This window comes from Acanthochromis polyacanthus, chromosome 9, assembly GCF_021347895.1.
Source record: "Acanthochromis polyacanthus isolate Apoly-LR-REF ecotype Palm Island chromosome 9, KAUST_Apoly_ChrSc, whole genome shotgun sequence".
Classification (NCBI taxonomy): Eukaryota; Metazoa; Chordata; class Actinopteri; family Pomacentridae; genus Acanthochromis; species Acanthochromis polyacanthus.
The window spans coordinates 3,156,454-3,182,111 of NC_067121.1; the positions used below are offsets into that span (position 1 = coordinate 3,156,454).

General features: G+C 42.3%; 1 protein-coding gene and 1 long non-coding RNA gene across 5 annotated transcripts in view; one reads left to right on the forward strand and one right to left on the reverse strand.

Annotated features, from left to right (window-relative positions):
- Positions 1-24,103, reverse strand: part of larp4b (La ribonucleoprotein 4B) — a 50,023-nt gene extending 25,920 nt beyond the window's left edge. The window contains 2 exon segments of the mRNA XM_051953643.1: positions 17,064-17,197; positions 23,547-24,103. Coding sequence (XP_051809603.1) covers positions 17,064-17,144 — 81 coding nt within the window. The 5' untranslated portion in view covers positions 17,145-17,197; positions 23,547-24,103.
- LOC127535574 (uncharacterized) lies at positions 800-3,748 on the forward strand. 4 transcript variants are annotated; one of them, XR_007944435.1, is made up of 4 exons: positions 800-3,078; positions 3,148-3,267; positions 3,372-3,448; positions 3,534-3,748. It is a non-coding gene; the product is annotated as an uncharacterized LOC127535574 (long non-coding RNA). The 4 variants fall into 4 exon arrangements; XR_007944433.1 differs by having other exon boundaries at positions 800-3,104; positions 3,148-3,465; XR_007944432.1 differs by having other exon boundaries at positions 3,148-3,465.
- Positions 24,104-25,658: the final 1,555 nt, after the last annotated feature.

Below are 25,658 nucleotides of genomic sequence, written 5' to 3' on the forward strand. Positions count from 1 at the left end.
CGCCAGGCCATCTCTCAATTGTACAGAGTCCTTCAAAAAAATCCTGGATCCAGACGGTGATCCGGATCACCTCCAAAATCTAATCGATTGTTACTTTTGCTCTTCTGGGCATTCTGTAAAAACTTGGTGAAAATCCGTCCATAACTTTCTGAGTTATGCTGTTAACAGACAAACAGACAGACAAACTCCGATGATTACATAACCTCCTGGCGGAGGTAATTAAAAAACAAGACACAAAACGGCAAAAACAAGACACAAAATGGCAAAAACAAGACACAAAATAGAGACCACAGAGAGAGGAAAACCAAAGCTACTGGATGAATAAATAAGTGTAGCTCGGCTCAGAAACAGTGAACAGAGGAGCAGGTTGTTGGACATCTATGTAGCATGATGGAACATGTACAGATGATGAGCAGAGTAGATAACTCCATCATTCTTTCTGCGTATTAAATCTGAGGAGTTCCACTAACATTTCACACGTTCACCAGAACTCACCGTTTGTAAAAACACACAATAACAGAAATCTGTATAAACCAGACCACAGGATGTTGAGCAGCTTTGTACTAATCTGAGGGATACAGCTGTGCAACTTATAAACAAAAACCATATTCAGTATTTTAGGTTAAAAAAACAAATAAAAATACCACAAAAATTTCCACTACAGGATGTCAAAACGTAAGAAACCCTGGATGAGAAGACAACAGCATCCCCACTGTCCTCTATTGGATCAGGAGGGTAAATTAAGCACGCAAATCAGGATAAACTGTAAAATGTATGATTGGTTTTCACCTCGTTTTTTATTCATCACACTTCTGGAAATATTGCAGGAAACAAGGGCTTCTTCTAGTGTCGCATCCCTTTCTGTAAAACTGGACCATCGGCTTTAAGATCCCTCTGGAATGAAGACTAGAACGGACTTTAAAGACTTTGGATCCACAGAAACCCAGCCTGTCTCGTCTGCTTCAGGGACTGCAGATGCTCTGGACCAGAGCATCTCTAGCTTGTGTTTAGTGTTCTTCTGTCCGTGGTCGCTGTCAGAAACCACCTCCTAGTCAGAATCCGACAGATCAAACCCGTCTTTAGGATCTAACGGGTTAAAGTAGAGCCTCCAGTGACGCATAGGACAGATGGAAACGTGTTTAATGAACTGAATATTCAGACACACGCTCAAAGAAAACATGTATGTTGCTTTTCATACCAGCTTAATAAATGCAAATCCCTGTGCTGCTAAGTCAGATTTGTTTATTCCTCATCATGTAAAACAGGCCGACATGGAGAAAAGAGTTCAGCCACCTCATGGACCTCCTGCAGGGAAAACCTCAACGTTTGCCTCATTAAAGAAAACTACCAAACCTCCTGAAACAAATCAGGAGCTCTGAATTATCCTCTCACTGCTGCAAACACTGGACATACCCTAAAGGTCCTTACACACCGGGAGCGATGCGAATAAACGATGCGAAATTGCGAAATATTCGGATGCGAGTTTGACGCACCTGTCCATACATATCAAGCACGATGCGTTTTTGCGACTTTCCGAAGGGGAGGAAGACGTTGCCGTAATGTATTTCCACCTCTTCTGTTTTCCACCTGCCTGGCCACTCCTCGTCATTTCTCCCTCCTCTCTCTTCTTTCTCACGTACGTGTCCCTCAAATTCCTCCACATCTTCTTCACTTCTTCAACTATAAAGTATGAATAATAATATCTACCATATGCCACAGATACTAAAAGCAGAAAACACAACACCGGACGGATTATTTTCAGTTCTGATTAGATGCGTTGCGATGTCTTTCTGTCTTGATATCATGTACTGTAATGTGAGTCGGGGCCAGTACCGGGTAAGCAAAACATTAAACTATAATCCATAAACGTAAGGTAACAACCGAGACCTAATTGATGACCGTGACATCAACGCAATTGACAGTGAAAAGTATGTTGTATGCCGGTGAATGGGATGTCGCAACAACACACAATCTGATTGGTCAGAAGTGGTCACAAAGAATGCGAAACTTTAGAAAAATCGACCATGATCCGAAAAAATAAATGCCGCAAAATCGCTGAGCGAGAAAACGTTGCCGATGTGAACGCGTGTATTGACAGGATACAGGTTCGAAAAAAAATATTGACGTCCAAAAAAAACGCACCCGGTGTGTAAGGACCTTAAATCACAACTTTTACCACGACATTATGAGCTGTAATCCTTCAGTGAGCAGAATTTATACTCAGATATTTACATCTACAAGTCATTCATGCTTCTGTTTTACACTGCATCTATTTACATCCTTCCAAACTGTACATCTTGAATCTACTTGAACTGAATCTTTGCCCAAACAAACTTCTGTTGAAGATCAGTTTTAATCTCTTTACACTGACATAAAGCAGACATAAACAAGCCTATCAAACACCGGAAAACGTCCAGAGCTGTTCTGAGACAAACTAACGCTGTAGAACGTTTTCCTCTGAACAGGACGGTGAAGCCTCCAGACGTACTCACAGGATCAAAGAAGCAGACTAACAGGCTGTAACCCAGAGCTGTGGTCAGAGCCAGAGCTTCATTCAGCTCCTCACAGCTCCAGGAGCCTCTAGTCCCAGGCTCCACTGCATCCAGGCCATGACCAGCCAGCAGCATGGTGGAGCCGCCTCTGAGTCTGCCGGGTCGATCAACAGGTCCACAGGTCTAACAGGTCCACAGGTCTAACAGATCTAACAGGTCCACAGGTCTAACAGATCTAACAGGTCCACAGATCTAACAGGTCCACAGGTCTAACAGGTCTAACAGGTCTAACAGGTCCACAGGTCTAACAGGTCTAACAGGTCCACAGATCTAACAGGTCCACAGATCTAACAGGTCCACAGATCTAACAGGTCCACAGGTCTAACAGGTCTAACAGGTCCACAGATCTAACAGGTCCACAGATCTAACAGGTCCACAGATCTAACAGGTCCACAGATCTAACAGGTCCACAGGTCTAACAGGTCTAACAGATCTAACAGGTCCACAGATCTAACAGGTCCACAGGTCTAACAGGTCCACAGGTCTAACAGATCTAACAGGTCCACAGATCTAACAGGTCTAACAGGTCCACAGATCTAACAGGTCTAACAGGTCCACATATCTAACAGGTCTAACAGGTCCACAGATCTAACAGGTCCACAGATCTAACAGGTCTAACAGGTCCACAGATCTAACAGGTCCACAGGTCTAACAGGTCCACAGGTCTAACAGGTCTAACAGGTCCACAGATCTAACAGGTCCACAGGTCTAACAGGTCCACAGATCTAACAGGTCCACAGATCTAACAGGTCCACAGGTCTAACAGGTCTAACAGGTCTAACAGGTCCACAGGTCTAACAGGTCTAACAGATCTAACAGGTCCACAGGTCTAACAGGTCTAACAGGTCCACAGATCTAACAGGTCCACAGGTCTAACAGGTCCACAGATCTAACAGGTCCACAGGTCTAACAGGTCCACAGATCTAACAGGTCCACAGATCTAACAGGTCTAACAGGTCCACAGATCTAACAGGTCCACAGGTCCACAGGTCTAACAGGTCCACAGGTCTAACAGGTCCACAGATCTAACAGGTCCACAGATCTAACAGGTCCACAGGTCTAACAGGTCTAACAGATCTAACAGGTCCACAGATCTAACAGGTCTAACAGGTCCACAGATCTAACAGGTCTAACAGGTCCACAGATCTAACAGGTCTAACAGGTCCACCCCGCTGGACTCGGCTGGCGTGGCAGAAGCTGACTGGCTGCTGAGCGTCCGTCGCTGCTTTCCGTTTTGTCGTCGCTGCTCTGAGTCATTCTCCGGCACACCTCAGCCTGAATGAAGCTGATCCACACGCATGACGGAGCCTGAAGCGTGGCTAAAATTAAAATGGCCCTTGGAGTCCCGCTTTTAATAGATTACTCCGCTAACGAGCCGAAAAACGAAGGCTGAGAAGCAGTTCAAGAAGCAGCAAGTTCAGAGAAGGCAGACAGAGACCAGGATCACATTTCACCGACCACATCATCCCAACAGCTAATAACCCAGCCCTGCGCCAACGTAAAACTCCCACTCCGCTGCCATGGAAACGGCTGCTGACATCACCACGTGTCCCGGTCATCGCTTGACCTTTCTACAGTTTAAAATGTTCCCCTTCTTGACAGAGGAGGAAAAGGTTAGCCTCTTCCCTGATGGAGAGTGTTTGGGGAGGAAACGAGAGGACGTGATTCATCAGGAGACGAGTTATGGTCGGTGTCACGGCGGGGCGGCCGGCGTGGAGCTGGCTTTATTACTCTGTCTCTGAGATGGAGGTGAGCAGTCCTAAAACAGCCCAACGAGGACGGATGCGTCTGTCTGACAGACCTGGAGGACGCCGAGGAGAGACGAGCATCAAAACAAGCTTCTAGATAAAGTGTTTTCATTCAGCTTTTACAGCTGTAGCAGCAACAATCTGTAGAAACGATCAAAAAATGTGAGAGAAGAGCACCAGAAACACTGCTCCACTGTAGAAACTGTGCAAATATCTGATTTAAATATGATAAAGTTCCTTTTTTTTGTCCACGTAAACATTTCTCTACGACTGACTGAAAAAATTCAGTTTCAGGTGAACTGCAGGCAGTGTTTCCTCAGAGAGGCCGAGAGGAAAACCAGTAAAATAAACGCAGCAGAAACAGAGAAGCAGATTATTGGAGATCCATCCAGCATGGAGAAACATCTGTAGATGATGAGCAGAGAAGAGAGGACAAGACTGAAGACATGGAGATAGAAGAACATCTGCAGGATGAGGAGATGGTAGGAGCTTCAGAAGAAACCAACTGGAGGTTCTGGAAGACATTTCTAAAAACGTCTGGGAGCAGTCCTACCATCTCCAGGACCTGGATGACTGAGAACCTCCAGAGAAGTCTGAGGAGACAGGGGTTAAAAAAATACTGTAAGAAGACACAAAACAACAAAAACAAGACACAGAACAACTAAAAACGAGACACAAAACAACTAAAATGAGACAGAAAAGTACAAAAATGATACACAAAATTACGACAAAATAATGACAAAACGACAAAAGTGAGAGACCAAAGAAACGATACAAAATGTTAAAAACGAGAAACAAAAATGAGACCTTAAAATACAACACAAAACAATGAAAATGACAAAACTACAAAAACGAGAAAAAATGAGACAGAATGAGAAAACGACACAAAATGACAAAAACAAGATAAAACTACGAGACAAAACCACAAAAATAAGACCAAAAACAACAAAAAGACATAAAACGACAAAAGCGGGACAAAAAATGACAAATACAAGACACAAAACAACAAAAAAAGACTTAAAACCACAAAAACGAGACAGAGTAAAGAGAACAGAGAGAGTAAAATCAAAGCATCTCAGGATGTAGACACTTGGAAAAATGTCAGACTTGCTGATTTTGGGATTGTTTTTTTGATTTCATGTGCAACAATGAGAAAGATTCCACTTCTTTTTGTCCTGTTATGGTTTAGTTTATGGCGTTAAACTTGAATCCCGCTGATCAGAAGACAGTTCTGTCGTCCTAGTCATGCTGGTGTTCTAATCGAGCTGCAGGACTTCATATCAAGGTGAAAACGAGCCTCAGAGAGGAAAAACACCCAGAAACCTGCTGAGGTTCAGAGAAGTAAAGTCAGGATTCCAGACGAACACATGCAGATGAAAAAGGCATGGAAGATTTGCTTTATCATTAAAAGTAAAATAAAACAGAAAAGCGATGTGAACAAAGCGACGGAAAAACCAGCGGGAGACATGAATGGATCTGCTGTCCAGCTAACGTCTTCTAGCCGATTAAACTTCTGTGTTGAGTTAAAACGACAGAAGCAACACACGTGTCAGGCTCAGGTGGTGGAGCGGGTCGTCCAATGATTGAAGGGTCGGCGGTTCGATTCCCGCTCTCCTGTCCTGTTGTGTCCTTGGCAGCACCTTTCCTCCAGTGCTGCTCTCACACTGGTGTATGAATGCGTGTGAATGTTGGTGGTGGTCAGAGGGGCTGTAGGCGTGGATTAACAGCCACGCTTCCATCAGTCTGCCCCAGGGCAGCTGTGGCTACAAATGTAGCTTACCACCACCAGAGTGAGAATGAATAATGGATCCATTGTGAAGCGCTTTGAGTGCCCAGAAAAGCACTATATAAATCTAATACATTATTATTATAAAGTCATGACTACCAACAACTTTCATGCTGTACAGTATGAATCATTTTACAGGAAGATAACAGAATATGATGCAGTGTTTTTACAACTTCATCTAATAATGCCCATGTTCGCCCGGTTCCCAGCATCTTACTACATCTAATTTGACTTTCCTTTTCTTCCAAGCATCAGAAGAGTCTGTCTTACACTGGCAGCCACAATGAAGGCAAAAAGTTAGTGAATGTAGGACAGTCCAAGGTGGAGTAGAACCGGAGAATGAAACAAAGCCGTCTGATAGTCCAACGTAACAACCAAACTCTGTACGATAAACTGAGAACCTCCTGTAACAGGCTGCCAGACTTTCAAAATAAAGTGGAAATATTTACCAACACTTCTGAGCTCAGGAAACCTGAACCTCTCAGGATGTCAATGAAAGCATTTCTAAGATGCTTGTACAGTAGAAAGATGGATAAACTGCACCGTTAAAGGGTTAAACTGGTGGGACGGTGGAATATTTAACCTTGTAAACCTACTAGATATCAACCTAATGTCAGCGGCCTCATGAGGGGAGGTGAGTTTATCTCATTACTGGACATCTTTAAGACATTTGAGCTGAACCACTGAGACGGAAACTCCTTCTGATTGACATCCTGGATTCATTCTGCACATTCGTAGACAAACAGATCATTTTTATACCGCTGACCAATCAGCTGCTCGGCTCCCTGAAATGATCCGATCCGTTCTTTCGTGTTCGTAACCGATTAGCCTGAACAGCTATAAATAGGACGTGCTGAGTTTGTGGTGTGTTTCTAACACATATGTGCGAGGCATATGGTGCATCTGAGTGTGAATAAGGAATGAGCTGGAGGCCACATGGCCGGCGTTACTGTGGCACCACCGAGGATCTGAGGAGGAACCAGATAGCACAACAACACTTGCAGATAACTGGGTCTCCAAAATGTTTCACATATTTCTGTATTTCACATTTTAATCACGTTCTACAGTCTCAGTAGTCGACCTTTCCATCCACATTTGGAGGAAATAACACACGGCTGGGGTGTGTTAAAGACTCTTCTACACATTCAGAAAATCCTCCACAAGTCATAAAACTACAAACTGACCTGAAGTGCAGCGTCTGTGCAGAACTGTTGTGCATTTTATGACTTATTCAAATGAGAAAACGGACAAAAATGAGACGCAAAACAACGGAAAGGACACAAACTGTCTTAAAAAGACCCGAAACGACACCAAAGTCATAGAAAACAACAAAAAGAAGACAAAAAACAATCGCAACGAGTAAAAAACTTTCCCAAAGTCACATGAAATGATTAAGTTTACAAGTTGTTTGAGATCCATCCAGCATGGTGAAACATCTTCTACAGACGATGAGCAGAGTAGAGAGGAAAAGGTTTGAAGAGGTTACAGAAATGGAAATAGCTTAAAAAAGACACAAAAGGCAAACAGCATAATAAAATAAATGCAGCATGGCTCAGAACCAGAGAACAGAGGAGCAGGTTGGTGGAGATCCATCCAGCATGGAGAAACATCTACAGATGATGAGCAGAGAGAGGAAAAGACTGGAAACATGGAGATAGTAAAACATCTACAGGATAAGGAGATAAAACTGGAACAAAACCAGAAAAACAAGACACAAAGCAACAGAAAGGAGACAAAACTGTCCCAGAAAGACCTGAAATGTCACAGAAAACAAAAACAAGATAAAAAAACGACGATTAAAAAAAACTGTCCTAAAGTCACATGAAACTACAAACCGACCTGAACTGTCACGTCTGTGCAGGATTGTTGCGTATTTTATGACTTATTTGAATCACAAAGCACGGATTACAGACTTGCTATAATGTCTTCCTCTTTGCTCAGGACGCTTGACGACCTGATTTTATTTGAGTCTGAGAGCAGGTTGTAGTTTCCCAGCACAGACCCAGGCCTTAATGAGACCTACAGCCTGCAGCTTCAACCCCCTATCGCCTCTCCCATCTCCAGAGTGTGTGAACGACTACGGAAAAAGACTGCAGCCTCTTTCCACTTCCTCATTCTGGAGCTCTCAGGAAAAACTGCCGCTTCTCCGCCTGATGGCCGTCCGCTTCCTCAGCATTCCTTCCTGCTAGAAGAGGCTGATCGAAGCCGTCAGGAAACATGAAGACACGGCCGGGTGCTGGTCCACAGACAGACCTGATAAAGTCCATAAGAAGCATGAAGACACGACCCGGTGCTTGTCCACAGACAGACCTGATAAAGTCCGTAAGAAGCATGAAGACATGACCTGGTGCTGGTCCACAGACAGACCTGATAAAGTCCATAAGAAGCATGAAGACACGACCCGGTGCTGGTCCACAGACAGACCTGATAAAGTCCATAAGAAGCATGAAGACATGACCCGGTGCTGGTCCACAGACAGACCTGATAAAGTCCATAAGAAGCATGAAGACATGACCCGGTGCTGGTCCACAGACAGACCTGATAAAGTCCATAAGAAGCATGAAGACACGGCCGGGTGCTGGTCCACAGACAGACCTGATAAAGTCCATAAGAAGCATGAAGACACGACCCGGTGCTTGTCCACAGACAGACCTGATAAAGTCCGTAAGAAGCATGAAGACATGACCTGGTGCTGGTCCACAGACAGACCTGATAAAGTCCATAAGAAGCATGAAGACACGACCCGGTGCTTGTCCACAGACAGACCTGATAAAGTCCGTAAGAAGCATGAAGACATGACCTGGTGCTGGTCCACAGACAGACCTGATAAAGTCCATAAGAAGCATGAAGACACGACCCGGTGCTGGTCCACAGACAGACCTGATAAAGTCCATAAGAAGCATGAAGACATGACCCGGTGCTGGTCCACAGACAGACCTGATAAAGTCCATAAGAAGCATGAAGACATGACCCGGTGCTGGTCCACAGACAGACCTGATAAAGTCCATAAGAAGCATGAAGACACGGCCGGGTGCTGGTCCACAGACAGACCTGATAAAGTCCATAAGAAGCATGAAGACACGACCCGGTGCTTGTCCACAGACAGACCTGATAAAGTCCATAAGAAGCATGAAGACATGACCTGGTGCTGGTCCACAGACAGACCTGATAAAGTCCATAAGAAGCATGAAGACACGACCCGGTGCTGGTCCACAGACAGACCTGATAAAGTCCATAAGAAGCATGAAGACATGACCCGGTGCTGGTCCACAGACAGACCTGATAAAGTCCATAAGAAGCATGAAGACACGGCCGGGTGCTGGTCCACAGACAGACCTGATAAAGTCCATAAGAAGCATGAAGACACGGCCGGGTGCTGGTCCACAGACAGACCTGATAAAGTCCATAAGAAGCATGAAGACACGACCCAGTGCTGGTCCACAGACAGACCTGATAAAGTCCATAAGAAGCATGAAGACACGGCCGGGTGCTGGTCCACAGACAGACCTGATAAAGTCCATAAGAAGCATGAAGACACGGCCGGGTGCTGGTCCACAGACAGACCTGATAAAGTCCATAAGAAGCATGAAGACATGACCCGGTGCTGGTCCACAGACAGACCAGATAAAGTCCGTAAGAAGCATGAAGACACGACCCGGTGCTGGTCCACAGACAGACCTGATAAAGTCCATAAGAAGCATGAAGACACGGCCGGGTGCTGGTCCACAGACAGACCTGATAAAGTCCATAAGAAGCATGAAGACATGACCTGGTGCTGGTCCACAGACAGACCTGATAAAGTCCATAAGAAGCATGAAGACATGACCCGGTGCTGGTCCACAGACAGACCTGATAAAGTCCGTAAGAAGCATGAAGACATGACCCGGTGCTGGTCCACAGACAGACCTGATAAAGTCCGTAAGAAGCATGAAGACATGACCCGGTGCTGGTCCACAGACAGACCTGATAAAGTCCATAAGAAGCATGAAGACATGACTCGGTGTTGGTCCACAGACAGACCTGATAAAGTCCATAAGAAGCATGAAGACACGACCTGGTGCTGGTCCACAGACAGACCTGATAAAGTCCATGAGAAGCATGAAGACATGACTCGGTGTTGGTCCACAGACAGACCTGATAAAGTCCGTAAGAAGCATGAAGACATGACCCGGTGCTGGTCCACAGACAGACCTGATAAAGTCCGTAAGAAGCATGAAGACATGACTCGGTGTTGGTCCACAGACAGACCTGATAAAGTCCATAAGAAGCATGAAGACATGACTCGGTGTTGGTCCACAGACAGACCTGATAAAGTCCATGAGAAGCATGAAGACATGACTCGGTGCTGGTCCACAGACAGACCTGATAAAGTCCATAAGAAGCATGAAGACATGACCCGGTGCTGGTCCACAGACAGACCTGATAAAGTCCATGAGAAGCATGAAGACATGACCTGGTGTTGGTCCACAGACAGACCTGATCACTGCAGGCCATAAGAAGCATGAAGACACGCCTCACCGTGACGAGGAGATCCACCACACCTCCACCAGAGGAAAAGTAGAGCAGTAGGGCTGCAGCTGTCCCAGCAGTTTAGTAGTCGAGTGTTCCACCGATTATTTTAGTAGTCCAGTGTTCTATTGATTATTGTGGCGATTAATCCAGTAAACTGATTTTATTCTTGGCGTTGCGGCATCAAAACAGGAAATGAGCGATGTGCAACAGAAATAACCGTCCTGGTGGAACGCAATAACACAAGACGAAACGACACCAATGGGACGCAAAACAACAAAAACATGACAAACGAGACTCACATGGCCAAAAAAATAGACAAAACTGCAACAAAACGAGAAAAACAAGACTAAAAGGACAAAAACTGAGACGTGAGACAACTGAAAGGAGACAAACTGTCCCAAAAAGACCTGAAAGGTAACAAAAAGGTACAAAAACAAGACAAAAAAACGACCACAAAGAGACAAAACTGTCCCAAAGTCATATAAGACGACAAAATTGACAAGTAGTTGGAGATCCGTTCAGTGTAGAGAAACATCTGGAGAGGAAACATGGAGATAGAAACACGTCTACAGGATGAGGAGAGTGGAAACATGTTGGACTTGTTGCTTTCAGGTTTTCATATTTTTGTAAAACATAAAATCAAACAAATCCATTTTTCCTTAATTAGGATTCAGATGGTTCTTTCTGGGTTCCCTCTACTTCTACAGAGGAGCAGGACTTCATACTGCAGTGAAAGATGAGCCTCCAGTGAGCTCAAATGTAAAAGGAGCAAATATAACACCCAGAAACTACACGGAGCTGACAGAGCTAAAGCACTGGAAGCAGCAGAAAGCTGAACATGTTCTGGTCAAACCAACCAACCAGACGTCTCTGAAACCTGAACATCAGCTGGTCAGCGGACGCTACAGACTCATCCAGAATCTACCAGGATCTTCTGTAACGTCCACCCCCGTGACCACATTTAGCCCAGAACGCCTTCCAGAAGCCCGCATGTGCTTCCATCAATCAGACCTGCAGGGGAACCAGAAACCCAAAAGGCTGAGCGGAGGATTATCCACTCAGTACACAGGCAGGGTCACCTCAGCACGAGCTCTGTGGACGGTTCTGCTGCATTTATACTGCCTCAATTTAAAGAGGTGGGTCCACATTTATCACCTTTTAATGGACTTTTTCCATCATTTCTGAGCCTCAGAACTTCATCAGTCCAGCAGATAGAACCAGGACATTTAGGAGGAGAAACATCTGAGTTCTGGTAGAAACTGAAACTAAAAAAAGGCTGGGAAATTACCACAAAAAGACACAAAATTACCTCCAAACAGCCAAAACTATACTGATAGGTTTACATATGCCAGGAAAAACACCCAAAATCACCACAAAAATATCAAAACTCCCATAAAACAGGTGAAATTGCAACAAAAACTCAGATTTGGCTTAAAAAAAACATGCAAAACGACTCCCAAACCACCCCAAAAAAATTAACACAAAAAGACAAAAAATCATCCCCAAAAATGCCAAACTACCTTCAAAGGTTTAAATATGCCAGCATAATCACCACAAAAAGCACCATAATCACCACAAAAAGCACCAAAATCACCACAAAAAGCACCATAATCACCACAAAAAGCACCATAATCACCACAAAAAGCACCAAAATCACCACAAAACAGGTGAAACTGCACTAAAAATTTAAATTCAGCACAAAAAACTTGTAAAATTATCCCAAAAAGAGCCCAAACTAACCTGAAATGTTCAAACACACCTGCAAAAACATGGAAAATCCCCACAAAAAGGACCAAAGCTACCAGTCCTAACTAGCAGTTTCCTAAAACGCCGTAGCTGGAGGTGTCGTCTCTGTTGCTATGATAAAACTGAGGCTAACGGTAAAGCGCAGACAGACGATGGATTAAAGAGGCTTCAGCGCTCTATATCCTGTCGCTGCACAAGAATAAAGACTTTGACACAAAACAACCACAAGCTGTCCTTTAGTCCACATTCAGTTCTCCTGATATTTCTACAAACGTTAAAGTCAGCTCATCATGTTCAGAACATTTAAAACCACTGAGCCAGACTGTTGTCATCACAGAAATACGATAATAAACGTAGGAATAAGTTTAAATATGAAGTAGCAGCATCGTTTAGATTTACTGGATGAATTTAAACAACACAAACTAGAAACATTCATTTTAACACACCGGTCTGGAGCCAAGCCTTCCCTCACATTCATCCATGAAACACTCTGACCAACGGCTTAAACAAGCTAACGAGCTAACAGCTAACAAGCTAACCTGGTAGCATGGTCGCTAAAACTAGTGCTGGTTAGAGACGTAGCTGATTACTGGAAGAAGATCAGGAAGTCCATCTAACAGCGACTACACTTCAAACACACCTGTGTCTGACGCTAACACACCTGTGTCTGACGCTAACACACCTGTGTCTGACGCTAACACACCTGTGTCTGACGCTAACACACCTGTGTCTGACGCTAACACACCTGTGTCTGACGCTAACACACCTGTGTCTGACGCTAACACACCTGTGTCTGACAGTCTGACACTAACACACCTGTCTGTGTTATCTAACCTGGCAATAGCCAGATTAATAATTGTGTAGTACTTGATAGTACTCCACAATATCAATCTGGAACCGCTCCATGTAAATCCGTTCGGAGGAAAGAGGCACGGATTGGACAATGCAACAGTATGTCCCGCCTCTGACACGTTTGTTTTTAGCCAATCGCGGGATCTTCACAACGAGCGGAGCCAATTGGTAGATTAAACTCTGACCAAAACCCGTAGGTAAAAAAGCACAAACATCTTTACCATCCAGAAATGCGCAAAGCGCCTCTCGTTGTTCTTCCTTCAAAGAAGCGATAGGAGATTCAGCTAAAACTGACTTAATAGCAGCATCTACACGATCGTTGTCCTCCGTTGCCGTGTTTGTTTTGATCTACTGGCGCTTGGTGTCGTCTTCACACCCGGATATCCCGCCCCACACACGAATACTGCTGCGTGATTGGCCCGAACCAACTTGGTTCTGTACAAACAGTGAAAGCGGGAGCGGAGCAAGATGTTTTCTGGAGAGATTTGTGAACTCACAAATATCGCGAGAAATCAACTTGCTGGCAAGTTATGTGTTACCTGCCTCAGACAACAACAGAACTCCTCCTATTTTACATGTTTCTGTCCAGATGTGGGTTTAAGCTCTGATAAGTGTGAGTCTGTTATTCAGAGGCAGAAATAAAACAGGTCACGGTTCTTCAGTTACACAAACTCTTCTCTATAACACACAATCAGTGTGGGAAATCAGCCGGGCTCAAAAGAAGACGCTCCATCAGGACCATAGTTAGGGAGGAAACGCATTCAGAACGTTAGAATACTGGAACAAATATCACAACATGTTGGAGCCACACTAAGGTCCTGCTACGTCTGCACGGTGTTTTAACAAAGACGACAAGTTTAACAAGAGAGAAAACCATCGAGTTCATCTGTTAAACCCTTCAGGTTGTTAACAGTACTCTGAGGAATTTAAGGTTACATTAACTATTTAAACCTGATTTAAAACTAAATTAAACTACAACAAAATGATTCAACAACCTTCTCCAGCTTGAGATGAAAACTTCAACAAAATCAGACATTTAATGAACGGATTTATTTTATTTGACCTTTATTTAATCACTGTGTCTTTAGGCTGAACTCATAAAAAGGACATTTAATAGAGGCAAAGAAAATCTAGTTGAGGCAACCAAATATTTAAAATATGTCAACTTAAAAGCTTCAGAATCATGATAAGTAAAACATTTTAAAATCCTTTCTAAAACTAGTTGGAAGAGCTGAAGTTTCAGAAGCATTCACCTCAAAACTTCACGTTTTCACTGGCAAACATTAAATCAGCTGTGATTAAAACACATTTCAGTGTTAAACTACTTAATCTGCTTCGTTGGATGAAATAAATTCAGCAGAAGTTGTTTAAACTAAATAAAATTATTCAAACTGTTAAAAGTTAACTGAGGCTCTAAATCCGGTCCCAAAGTGTAAAAATCACAGAGAAGACATTAACTGCAGACGGTAAATTAGTAACACTAGAAATGACAAGTTGTTTGGATCATAAAGTAAAATACTAGATTGTTCTTTTGTCGTTTTGTGTCTCATTTTCGTAATATTCTGTCTGTTTTTGTTGTTTTATGTCTTTTTTCATTTGTAGGTTTTTGTCGCTTTGTAACTTTTTTGTCCCATTATTTGTCACTTTGTGTCTCATTTTTGTCACATTTTGTCTTGTTTTTGGTCTTATTTTTGTCGTGTTTTGCTTTATTTGTTGCTTTGTGTTGTTTTTGCATTTTCTTTGCTTCACTCGTGTTTCTCATTTTGTTCCTTGCTTTTGTGATTTTTGTCTTATTGTTTTTTGACCATTTTGTTGTCACTTTGTAACTTTTTTGTCTCTTTTTTTGTCTTGTTTCATGTTTTGTTGTCATTTTGTGTCTCATTTTTGTAACAATGTCTCTTGTCTTTTTATGTGGCTGTGATCCTCCAGTAAATCCTCTGTGCTTCAGTTCCAGATAAATAAATGTAGTTTCTCTGTCAACACTCTGATCTGAAGGTTTTAATGTGGAAATGATGAACTGAATTTGTTTTCTTCATAAACTTCAGGTTGTTCATGATGTTTAGTAAAAAGATAATTCCTTAAAGGTGAACATTTCTGCACTAAAACAAAGGAACCAATAGGAGTTTTTTAGAGGTTATTCTGCTGTGGTTCTACTGGAGATCAGACTGGACTAAGATGAGATTAATGTAGAACTAAACTGGACTAGAATAGAGCTGCAGCTAACGAAGCCTCGAGTAATCGTCTGAGCACGATACGTCATCAAAAGCGGAAGTGAGCGCACAATGCAACAGGAATCACTGTCATCACGTCGTGCATATATTATGTAAGTAAGTAAATTTTATTTATATAGCACCTTTCACAGACAGAGAGCCACAAGGTGTATGCATGATGCAGCACGGATGTCCGGGATCTATCGTAAGCCCAGATGTCAGTGTTTACTATACAGCTGTATCTAAACACGGTCATCCGCGCTGCATCATGCATACATAATATATGCACGATGTGATGACGGCGATTCCTGTTGCATTGTGCGCTCACTTCCGCTTTTGATGACGTATCGTGCTCAGACGATTAGTCGAGGCTTCGTTAGCTGCAGCCCTGGACTAGAATGAGCTGAACGTAGAACTAAGCTGGACTAGAATGTGCTGAACGTAGAACTAAGCTGGACTAGAATGTGCTGAACATAGAACTACCCTGGACTAGAATGAGCTGAACATAGAACTACCCTGGACTAGAATGAGCTGAACATAGAACTACCCTGGACTAGAATGAGCTGAACATAGAACTACCCTGGACTAGAATGAGCTGAACATAGAACTACCCTGGACTAGAATGTGCTGAACGTAGAACTACCCTGGACTAGAATGAGCTGAACGTAGAACTACCCTGGACTAGAATGAGCTGAACATAGAACTACCCTGGACTAGAATGTGCTGAACATAGAACTACCCTGGACTAGAATGTGCTGAACATAGAACTACCCTGGACTAGAATGAGCTGAACATAGAACTACCCTGGACTAGAATGTGCTGAACATAGAACTACCCTGGACTAGAATGTGCTGAACATAGAACTACCCTGGACTAGAATGAGCTGAACATAGAACTAAGCTGGACTAGAATGAGCTGAACGTAGAACTACCCTGGACTAGAATGAGCTGAACGTAGAACTAAGCTGGACTAGAATGAGCTGAACGTAGAACTAAGCTGGACTAGAATGAGCTGAACGTAGAACTAAGCTGGACTAGAATGAGCTGAACATAGAACTACCCTGGACTAGAATGTGCTGAACATAGAACTACCCTGGACTAGAATGAGCTGAACATAGAACTACCCTGGACTAGAATGAGCTGAACATAGAACTAAGCTGGACTAGAATGAGCTGAACGTAGAACTAAGCTGGACTAGAATGAGCTGAACGTAGAACTAAGCTGGACTAGAATGAGCTGAACGTAGAACTAAGCTGGACTAGAATGAGCTGAACATAGAACTACCTTGGACTAGAATGAGCTGAACATAGAACTAAGCTGGACTAGAATGTGCTAAACGTAGAACTAAGCTGGACTAGAATGAGCTGAACGTAGAACTAAGCTGGACGAGAATGAGCTGAACGTAGAACTAAGCTGGACTAGAATGAGCTGAACGTAGAACTAAGCTGGACTAGAATGAGCTGAACATAGAACTACCCTGGACTAGAATGTGCTAAACGTAGAACTAAGCTGGACTAGAATGAGCTGAACGTAGAACTAAGCTGGACGAGAATGAGTCTAATCTGACCTCATCAGCTGTGGATCCTCGCTGCTTCTCTTCAGGACTTTAAGGGGAGGAACAGGCGCTAAAACCTCAGATGTCTGTGTGTGAAACTCACCAAATGAGCGTTCTCTTTTGCCTCTTGAACTTGCTGCACCTGTGGTTCAGCTACAACTTTCGTGTCCTGGTCAGAAGTCATGAGCCGTCTGCTTCTTGGCTCCTCAGGGAGAAGTCGCTGTGTCACCAAGGAAGCTACAGGGGGCCGGAAGGGACAAACAAGTCAGCTTCAAGAACACGCCACCGTCAAACAACATCAGCTGTGACACGAGCCGGACGGAGGCCAGCGTCCGATGGTTACCTTCAGAGCAGAGTCTGAGGAACTGCAGCAGATCCACATCTCACACTGCTGTGTAAAGCCTGGATAGTGCACGTTTAGAGCACGTATGTAGTCAAAACCTGCCGTTTGTCATCACATCTAATCATTCATCAGATGGATTATTTAACCCTCGTGTCGTCCTGCGGGTCAAACTGACCCGTTTTCAAGTTTGAAAATGTGAAAAAATAAATAAATATTTCCACAGAGAAACTTCTGATGTCCACATTTTCAACATTTTTGGGAAATCTCTGAACAACTTTGGCAGAAAAAATAAATGTTAAAAATGTTTCTTAAGAACATTCACATAAAAATCAACCAAACTCCAGACAATTTCACTGGATAATTTGATTTTTGTGTGAATGTTCTTAAAGAAAATATTAAAAGTTTTACTGATATATATAGAATCAGATATTTTTAGGATTTTTTGGAAGACTTTTACTCATTTTTAGAAAACATTTACCAGAATTTTCTTGCCAAATTCAGAACATTTTTCTAAATAAAACTGTTCAGGGAAACTTTTAAGGAATTATTGGAATTTTTTCCTGAACATTTTGCAAATTTTTAGAAACTTGAGGAATTTTTTGTTAAATTATTTTCAGACCAGGAAACAACAGGAGGGTTAAAGCTAACATCACGCTCAGCCTGAGGACCGAGCTAAACACCGCCAGGTAAAGGTGAGAAATGTCTTCTGAAAGCCACAAACAGCCGCAGCGCTCCTGCTTCAACACCTTTCTAAAATAAATTTAAAAATCAGCTGAGAAGGCCTCTGTTTGATTGGACCGGCTACGGCAACAGCAGAGGGACAAATTTAAACAGGTTTAATAACAGGAACAGCCACACAGCTGTTCTTCTGCTTTTATTACTGGAGATAAACATGAATTATTCCTTTATTGTTCTTCTTTTAGCAAAAAAAAGTACAAATTTAGGTGCAACGATGAAAAAAAGTCTTCAATTCTGACAAGATCAGATTGTTTTTCATTGAATTTCTTTGAAAAACTAACTTTTAAAAAGTACTTTTGGATTAAAACTGAAATTTTAAATCCAATTTTAGATCCCTGAGAGTCACAAATCTGTTTTATTTATTTCCTTTGAGAGTTTTATTAGAAACAAAGCTCTGCTGCCCGTCAGTTTAAAGGCTAACAGAAAGTGAGATTACAGAGAAAACAACTGCAGTAATTATAAAGAACATCACATTTTTTATTGTTTTCTCGTCGACACAAACACCGATTAATAAGTAAGAAGAGGATTTGATCCTTCAGGCTGCTGAGCTTCTGTTCAACCAATCAATAAATCAATAAGTCCATGGCATTAGAACGGGGTAAATGTTGATCAGACGCGTCCAGCAGAGTTTAAGGCGGAGCTTCACCCGGCCGAGCGCTAAAACGACTAATGGTGAAAGCTTCATATTTCACACACTTTTTAAGATAAGGTTTGCAGCCTGTACATTTTTAGAGACCTTTAAACACCAACTTTACTGTCAAACCAGTTTTTTTTTTTCATTTTGAACAACTGGATTGAAATTAAATACTGTTGAATTATGGAACCCCAAATTAAATCTTGTATTTGCCCCAAGCAAAATCTAATGCAATATTTACCATAAAATGATACAAATGCTCCACGTAGAACTTTAACTATGGACCTGGGCACCTACTAGGCATTTGTCCTATTTCACTGTGGTTACCATGGTAACGAAACCAAACAACTGCTACAAAGATTTTCATATATAACTCAGCATAGAATGAAGTTATCAAAAAAAGGCTAATATGTGCATTCTACAGAGCCTGTACTAGCAGCATGGCAACAATGGGAAGTTTTGGTCAAAGATAAACTAAGGGGCAGTTTATTCGTGTCCGAAAATCAAGTTTTGAGAAATCGGCACTGCGAGTTTATGATTGATGATGAGTCATTATATAAGCAGTCAAATAAAAAAAAGAATCATCAGGAGAAAGAACACGTTTAGGGATACGATAATGTTTTTTAAAAGTCAAGGCCATGAGCTGGACTTTATCACCCAAATCTATCATCTGAAGGTAAAACTCCTCCTTAAATGATTCATGAGTCACTTCTGATGCTCCATCCTTCACTTAAAGCATTTATTAGAAATAAACATAAATTAACTGTTCGGTCCACTCTGGAGGCTTCATTTTCTCTCACTTTGTGTTTCCTTTATTGTAATTTTGTGTCTCATTTTTGTAATATTCTGTCTTGTTTTGTAGCTTTTGGTCTTTTTTATCTGACTTTTGTTGTTTGTTTCTTTTTGAAACTTTGTCTTTTTGTTTTGTGTCTCATTTTTTAAAATATTTTGTCTTGTTTTTTTCTGACTTCTGTTTTGTGTTTCCTTTTTGTCTTGTTTGTGTTTGTCTATTTTGTTGTTTTGGTCTCATATTTGTCATATTTGGTCTTGGCTTTGTTTGTCTCATGTTTTTGTTGTTTTGTAACTTTGTTGTCTAATTTTTTGTCTCTTTGTTTTGCTTCGTGTCGTGTCTCATTTTTTGTCGTTTTGTGTCTCATTTGTAAAAATATTTTGTCTTGTTTTTGTCGTTTTGTGTTTCCTTTTTGTGTCATTTGTCTCTATTTTGTCGTTTTGTTTCTTGTTTTTATCATTTTGGGTCTCATATTTGTAACATTTTATCTTGTCTTTGTTGTTTGATTCATATTTTTGTTGTTTTCTTTCTTGTTTTCGTCGTTTTGTAACTTTGTTGTCTAATTTTTGTCTTTTTTTGTTTTGTTTCGTGTCACTTTTGTAATTTTTTTCCTCTTTTTGCTGTTTTTTGTCTGACTTTTGTTGTTTTGTTCATGTTTTTTCCCTTTGTAACTTTGTTGTCTAATTTTTGTCCTTTTTTGTGTCTCATTTTGTCTCGTTTTCTTATATTTAGAACGGAGGACAAAACAAACGGGGAGCTTTGGAAACTTGAAACTTTTCACCTTTGCTGACAGTTTATTCACTAAATGAGGAACTGAGAAAACAACAAGAAGCAGTGAGTGTGCAGAGCGACGGTTTAACTGTTAAACGTTCCAGCAGCTCTACGCCTCCATTAACTCTGTCCGCAGGTGATAAGAACCGTCGTGTACGTCCAGGTTCCAGCATCGTTCTGTCGCCTCGCAGCTTCAGGACCAGCGGTCTAACCCCGACCGGCCGATAATCCGGCCAACAATCGGCCGCCTGTCTCTGTGTTTGCATACAAAGCAGAAAAAAGAAAGGCTGGGCTGTGGAGCTGCGACCTCTGATCCACATTCTGACATGAATGGAGCTAAACACCAGCCTCCGTCCGTTCTGCTCCAACATCCACGACAAAGCTGTCAGGAAAACCCCTGGAGCTCTGGGAATCCATGTTTCTGAGAGGTCAGCAGGATGTTGTTCTATGAGTTTACAACGCAATAATTCTGCTCCGTAATCCTAATCTGATCATTTATGGGGGCAACAATCAAAGACAGACGGTCAGAATTTAGCCTTCATGAAGATTTCTGCACACAAACACTGTTCCTGCACTCATCTGAGGGGTGCTAAATACAATAAAATAAGCTAAATAATAACCTGAGGGGTGTGAAATACAATAAAATAAGCTAAATAATAACCTGAGGGGTGCTAAATACAATAAAATAAGCTAAATAATAACCTGAGGGGTGCTAAATACAATAAAATAAGCTAAATAATAACCTGAGGGGTGCTAAATACAATAAAATAAGCTAAATAATAACCTGAGGGGTGCTAAATACAATAAAATAAGCTAAATAATAACCTGAGGGGTGCTAAATACAATAAAATAAGCTAAATAATAACCTGAGGGGTGTGAAATACAATAAAATAACCTGAGGGGTGCTAAAGGGGAACTTCGTTTTTTTTCAACCTGGGGTCTGTTTTCATGTCATTTCATACATGTGAGTGATGGAGAAATGAATTTTCAACACAGCTCCAGTATTTAGCCAGGCAGGCAGCTTAGCAGCTCAGCTAGCAGCTCAGCTAGCGAAAAGTATGGGGCAACTGCCCCCCCACGTCAAAGTCCACCCTAACGTGCTTTTTTCCCCACACTGACCGGCTCAGATAGTCTCAGTGAGTGTCCCACAACATACTAGAGATGAGAAGTGAACGAAAACCTCCACATTACCTGGCGATCGCTCTTTGTTGTGGTCTGTATCCAAATCTCAGGATGCTAGAATCCGGTGTTTTGACGCGCGATTTCAGAACGAGATTTGCTTTCTAGCGTCCTGAGATTTGGATACAGACCACAACAAAGAGCGATGGCCAGGTAATGTGGAGGTTTTCGTTCACTTCTCATCTCTAGTATGTTGTGGGACACTCATTGAGACTATCTGAGCCGGTCAGTGTGGGTTAAAAGCACGTTAGGGCGGACTTTGACGTGGGGGGGCAGTTGCCCCATACTTTTCACTAGCTGAGCTGCTAGCTGAGCTGCTAGCTGAGCTGCTAAGCTGCCTGCCTGGCTAAATACTGGAGCTTCGTCGAAAATTCATTTCTCCATCACTCACATGTATGAAATGACATGAAAACAGACCCCAGGTTGAAAAAACCGAAGTTCCCCTTTAAATATGGCGATTATCTCATCATTCATCCTGTTCTGGAAATTCAAGGCATCTAGTAGCTTCCATGCTCCTTTGGAGAAAAATAATGAAACTAATGTGTAAAATAAGGTGTAGCTTCACTGCTTTGTTCTTGTTTTTAACGTTAGAGTCTAAATCTGGACAGCAGCTCGTTGGTAAAACGTTAAATCCACCCAGAAAGTTCAGCTCCTCATCAGGCAGAACACAGTAAATAAGCTCCTATGTTCAGAATTCACACATTTATTCACTAAAATATCTTTAAACCTGTGAACCAGCTTCAACATTCAACTCGTGGCGTGAAAACAGAAGAAGACGTGAACAAGGGTTTATTTCTGTGGTGGAAACTTGAATTAGAACACTGGAGCTGAGCCTCTCCTATAAAGTTGGACTTCACTGCAAAGTTTACCGTAAAACAAGCCAAACACTGGAAATAACTAAACACCGGCATGTTTGAGTTCACCAAGATATTTGTTTACATACCATAAATAATCTGCAGTGAAAATGGAAAACAAGATGAAAAATTACTTTTAGTTGTGACTTTATTGAGTGTGAGCCGTTTTAAACCTGGCAGAAGCATTAGTTTTATCTTTTACTTTAGATGTGATATTTGTACATTTTTACAGCTGTTTGTTCGTCTGCCAGGTTGTGTTTGTCAGTGGTCCTTTAATTCTGATGATTTTAGGCCTGGAGGATCCATTTAGTAGCTTTGGGGAGCATTTTGACACTTGGGAAATGCTCTATAAATAAAGATTATGATCTGGCTTTTCCGCTTTTGTAGCGCGTCGTTATTTCTGACTTTCTGTTCTGCTCATGATCAACAGACTCTTCTTAGTTAAATAAAGTCTAAAAACAGTGAATTATCTTCAAACAGACTCTGGTGAACATCAGTGATGAGAAATTAGAGTTTCCTTTTGCATCGAACAGCAGATAACGTTTGAGCCGGAGGTGTTGAGATCTTTCAGCCGATTTTACATCAGTGTTGGAGCTGCAGCAGGTCTGCTTTAAAGCTTCAGTCTGAGTCAACACCTCCCTCAAACACTCAAATATGGAGGAAATAACCTGACCAGGTCCTGGTCCAGACTCCTGACCTGAAACATCCCATAAAAACACTGAGCACAGTGAGTCAACAGCAGGTCTGGAGGAGGCCTGAACCCAAACACAGCCCGGTCCTCCTGCCCGGCCTCAGCAGCTGATTTACGGCCCGGTTCTCCTAAATAAGGCCGGGGCAGTATTTATAGTCGGAGGGTCTCCTGCAGGTCCCTGTAGGAGGGTCAGCCCGCTGGTACCTCCATCAATACAGACGCAGTGCAGGATCTCTGGAGCTCTGACAGCCGCCAACGCCGCACCGAGGGCCGGACACACACGGAGCCTCGGCAGGCAGAGAGCGGCCAGTAAGCGGACAGAGAGCAGCCGAAAAGCCGCTGTCAACGTCCGGTAGTCTGAAAGTTGAGCCCCAGAGCAGCAGCCATGTCCGGCTAGATGCTGGCAGCATCCAATGAAAGATGGCGACCTCCGGCGTGATTTCGCGGATTCCCCAACCCCCAATGGCTGCTAACGTTGAGTTAGCAGCTGAGCTAACTGCACCTGAGCTACACGGCAGCGCAGTGACAACACCTGGCGGCTGCTTCCAGGTAACCTGGGACCAGCCATTAAACAGCAGGTACTCACCTGTCAGCTCTCACTGCACGGCGAAGCCAACACTGAGGGGGAAGAGGCGGCTGGTGGCTGAGGCCTTCCGCTGGCTTCCAGGCTAAATGCGCAGGGTGTTAGCTAGTTAGCTAGCAGGCGGTGATGAGCTATGGACGAGCAGCTCCCGCTTCAAACTTCACCGTGAATCAGATTAGAAGGAAACAGCCGCAGAGACAAGAAAAAACGCCCCAAAACTGTCTCCAAAATAAAACAAACGTCTACCCGACCAGCACTGCAAGCTAGTTAGCAAGTGAGCTAGCTACGAGTTAGCTAGGTGGCTAGCTAGCTAGCTTGCTATCAACTTCGTGCAGTCGGGTTCGATAAATCTGGCGCCTGGATTGACACGAAGCAGATTCCTCCCGGTGAGCGGCGGACTGTGCGGCAGCGGGGAGCCAGAGACCGACCAAGAAACCCTGGAATCGAGCAGCGGACGCCTCGAAGCTTCCGATCGATGAGACGGTGCTGCTAAAGACGGGATGAGGGTTCGGAATGGAGAAGTCTGTCGGCGTTTCCTTTCCCTTTCGAGTGCAGCTCAAAGATCGTCTCCAGTCCGGGATGGATCACTACAGAGAGGACCCATAGCGTCACTGATGCTCCTGTAGAACTACAAACCTCCAGCCAAAGAGTTTCCAACAGAGAAATGAAACTGGTTTTATATGAGTTTAACTGACAGCTTTAAACTTTCCAAATTTAAATATTAGATAATTGAGATTAGGACCCACTATGAGGGTGCATTTATGTGAATAATTTAAATATTAGCCTTTAAAAAGATAAAACACTCATTTCCCTGACTAATTCAAGATATTAACATTAGGATCCTACAATATTATGTAATGTTCAACTGTACCTGACTAATTTGAATATAAAGGATCAAACCCACAGTGTTTATTATCATGTACATTCATTTAAATTGCGCAAATAGAGCACTTTTTTTCCAACACTGAATAAACTTCTAGTTTATTTGATGAAGATTTGTGACTCTGGGCCGTTAATAAAACTGTTTTCACCGACTCTACAGGAAAAGTACGGTATGAGTAATCAGTGGAACCACCGGAGATGAGAATCGCCATGAATTAAATTTTAAAAAACAGTTATAATTTTAGAGTAAAACAGTCATGCAGAGCAGATCAGCAGGCTGCAACACGCTGAACTCAGTAAGACAACACTGAACCAGTTTTAAAAGTAATTAAGGACACAAATTCAGATTTTTCTAAAAATAAAGTCAATACAGCTGATCTACATTTATCTACATATCTATAAAAATAATATTATTTTTACCTGGTTTAAATCCACTAAATGCTGTAATTTCACTGTAACTCATTGTAAGGAAGGAATAATCATTGGTAAAAACAAAGACAGCTCAGATGTTTGATGTGGACCTTATTCATGGTCTGCTCAGTTGAGTTTTTGATGGTTTTTTTTTTTTTAGGTTTCTGAGTGTATTTTTTTCCTCAGAATTTAATGATTGGATTTATTTGTTTAATTTATAATTTTTTTCATCCAAAAATGATCAAAAATCTTTTTAAAGACAGACTTTCACTGTTTTAATGACAGTAAAACAAACCGTGAACAAACTTTGCCTTGTAAATGCAGTTCATCATAAACTCTGTTGGAATTCATTTCTGTAGACGACAGCGTGGATCAAACGTTCCCCGTAGAACGTTCTCCTCACAGGTTAAAGAAACACAAAGTTCTTCACAGACGACCGCAGCTGAAAGACACAGAATGAAGCCGTTTAATGGAATAAATGTTGAGGAAGCATCAGAGTTTAGAACAAACGTTCCACCAAATAAAACCATGGAAGAAACAGAACGTTCCCACATTGGAGAACTTCACTTCTTCATTTTTTGTATATTTTTTAGACTGTATTTTCTGTAGTTTGTATGTGTGAGGGACCAGGTCTGCGAATTAGCTGTCAGCTATTGACCTATAAACACGACATCGGTTAATGTAACAATGTTTGTTGTTCTGTCCCTGTCAAATAAACAAATAAACAAATAAACAAACCTGCACGTTCTAATAATGTTTGGAAACTTCTGAAGTTCAAAGAAAATGTCAGGAAACGTTTTGTTGAAAGTAACGTTCTTATAA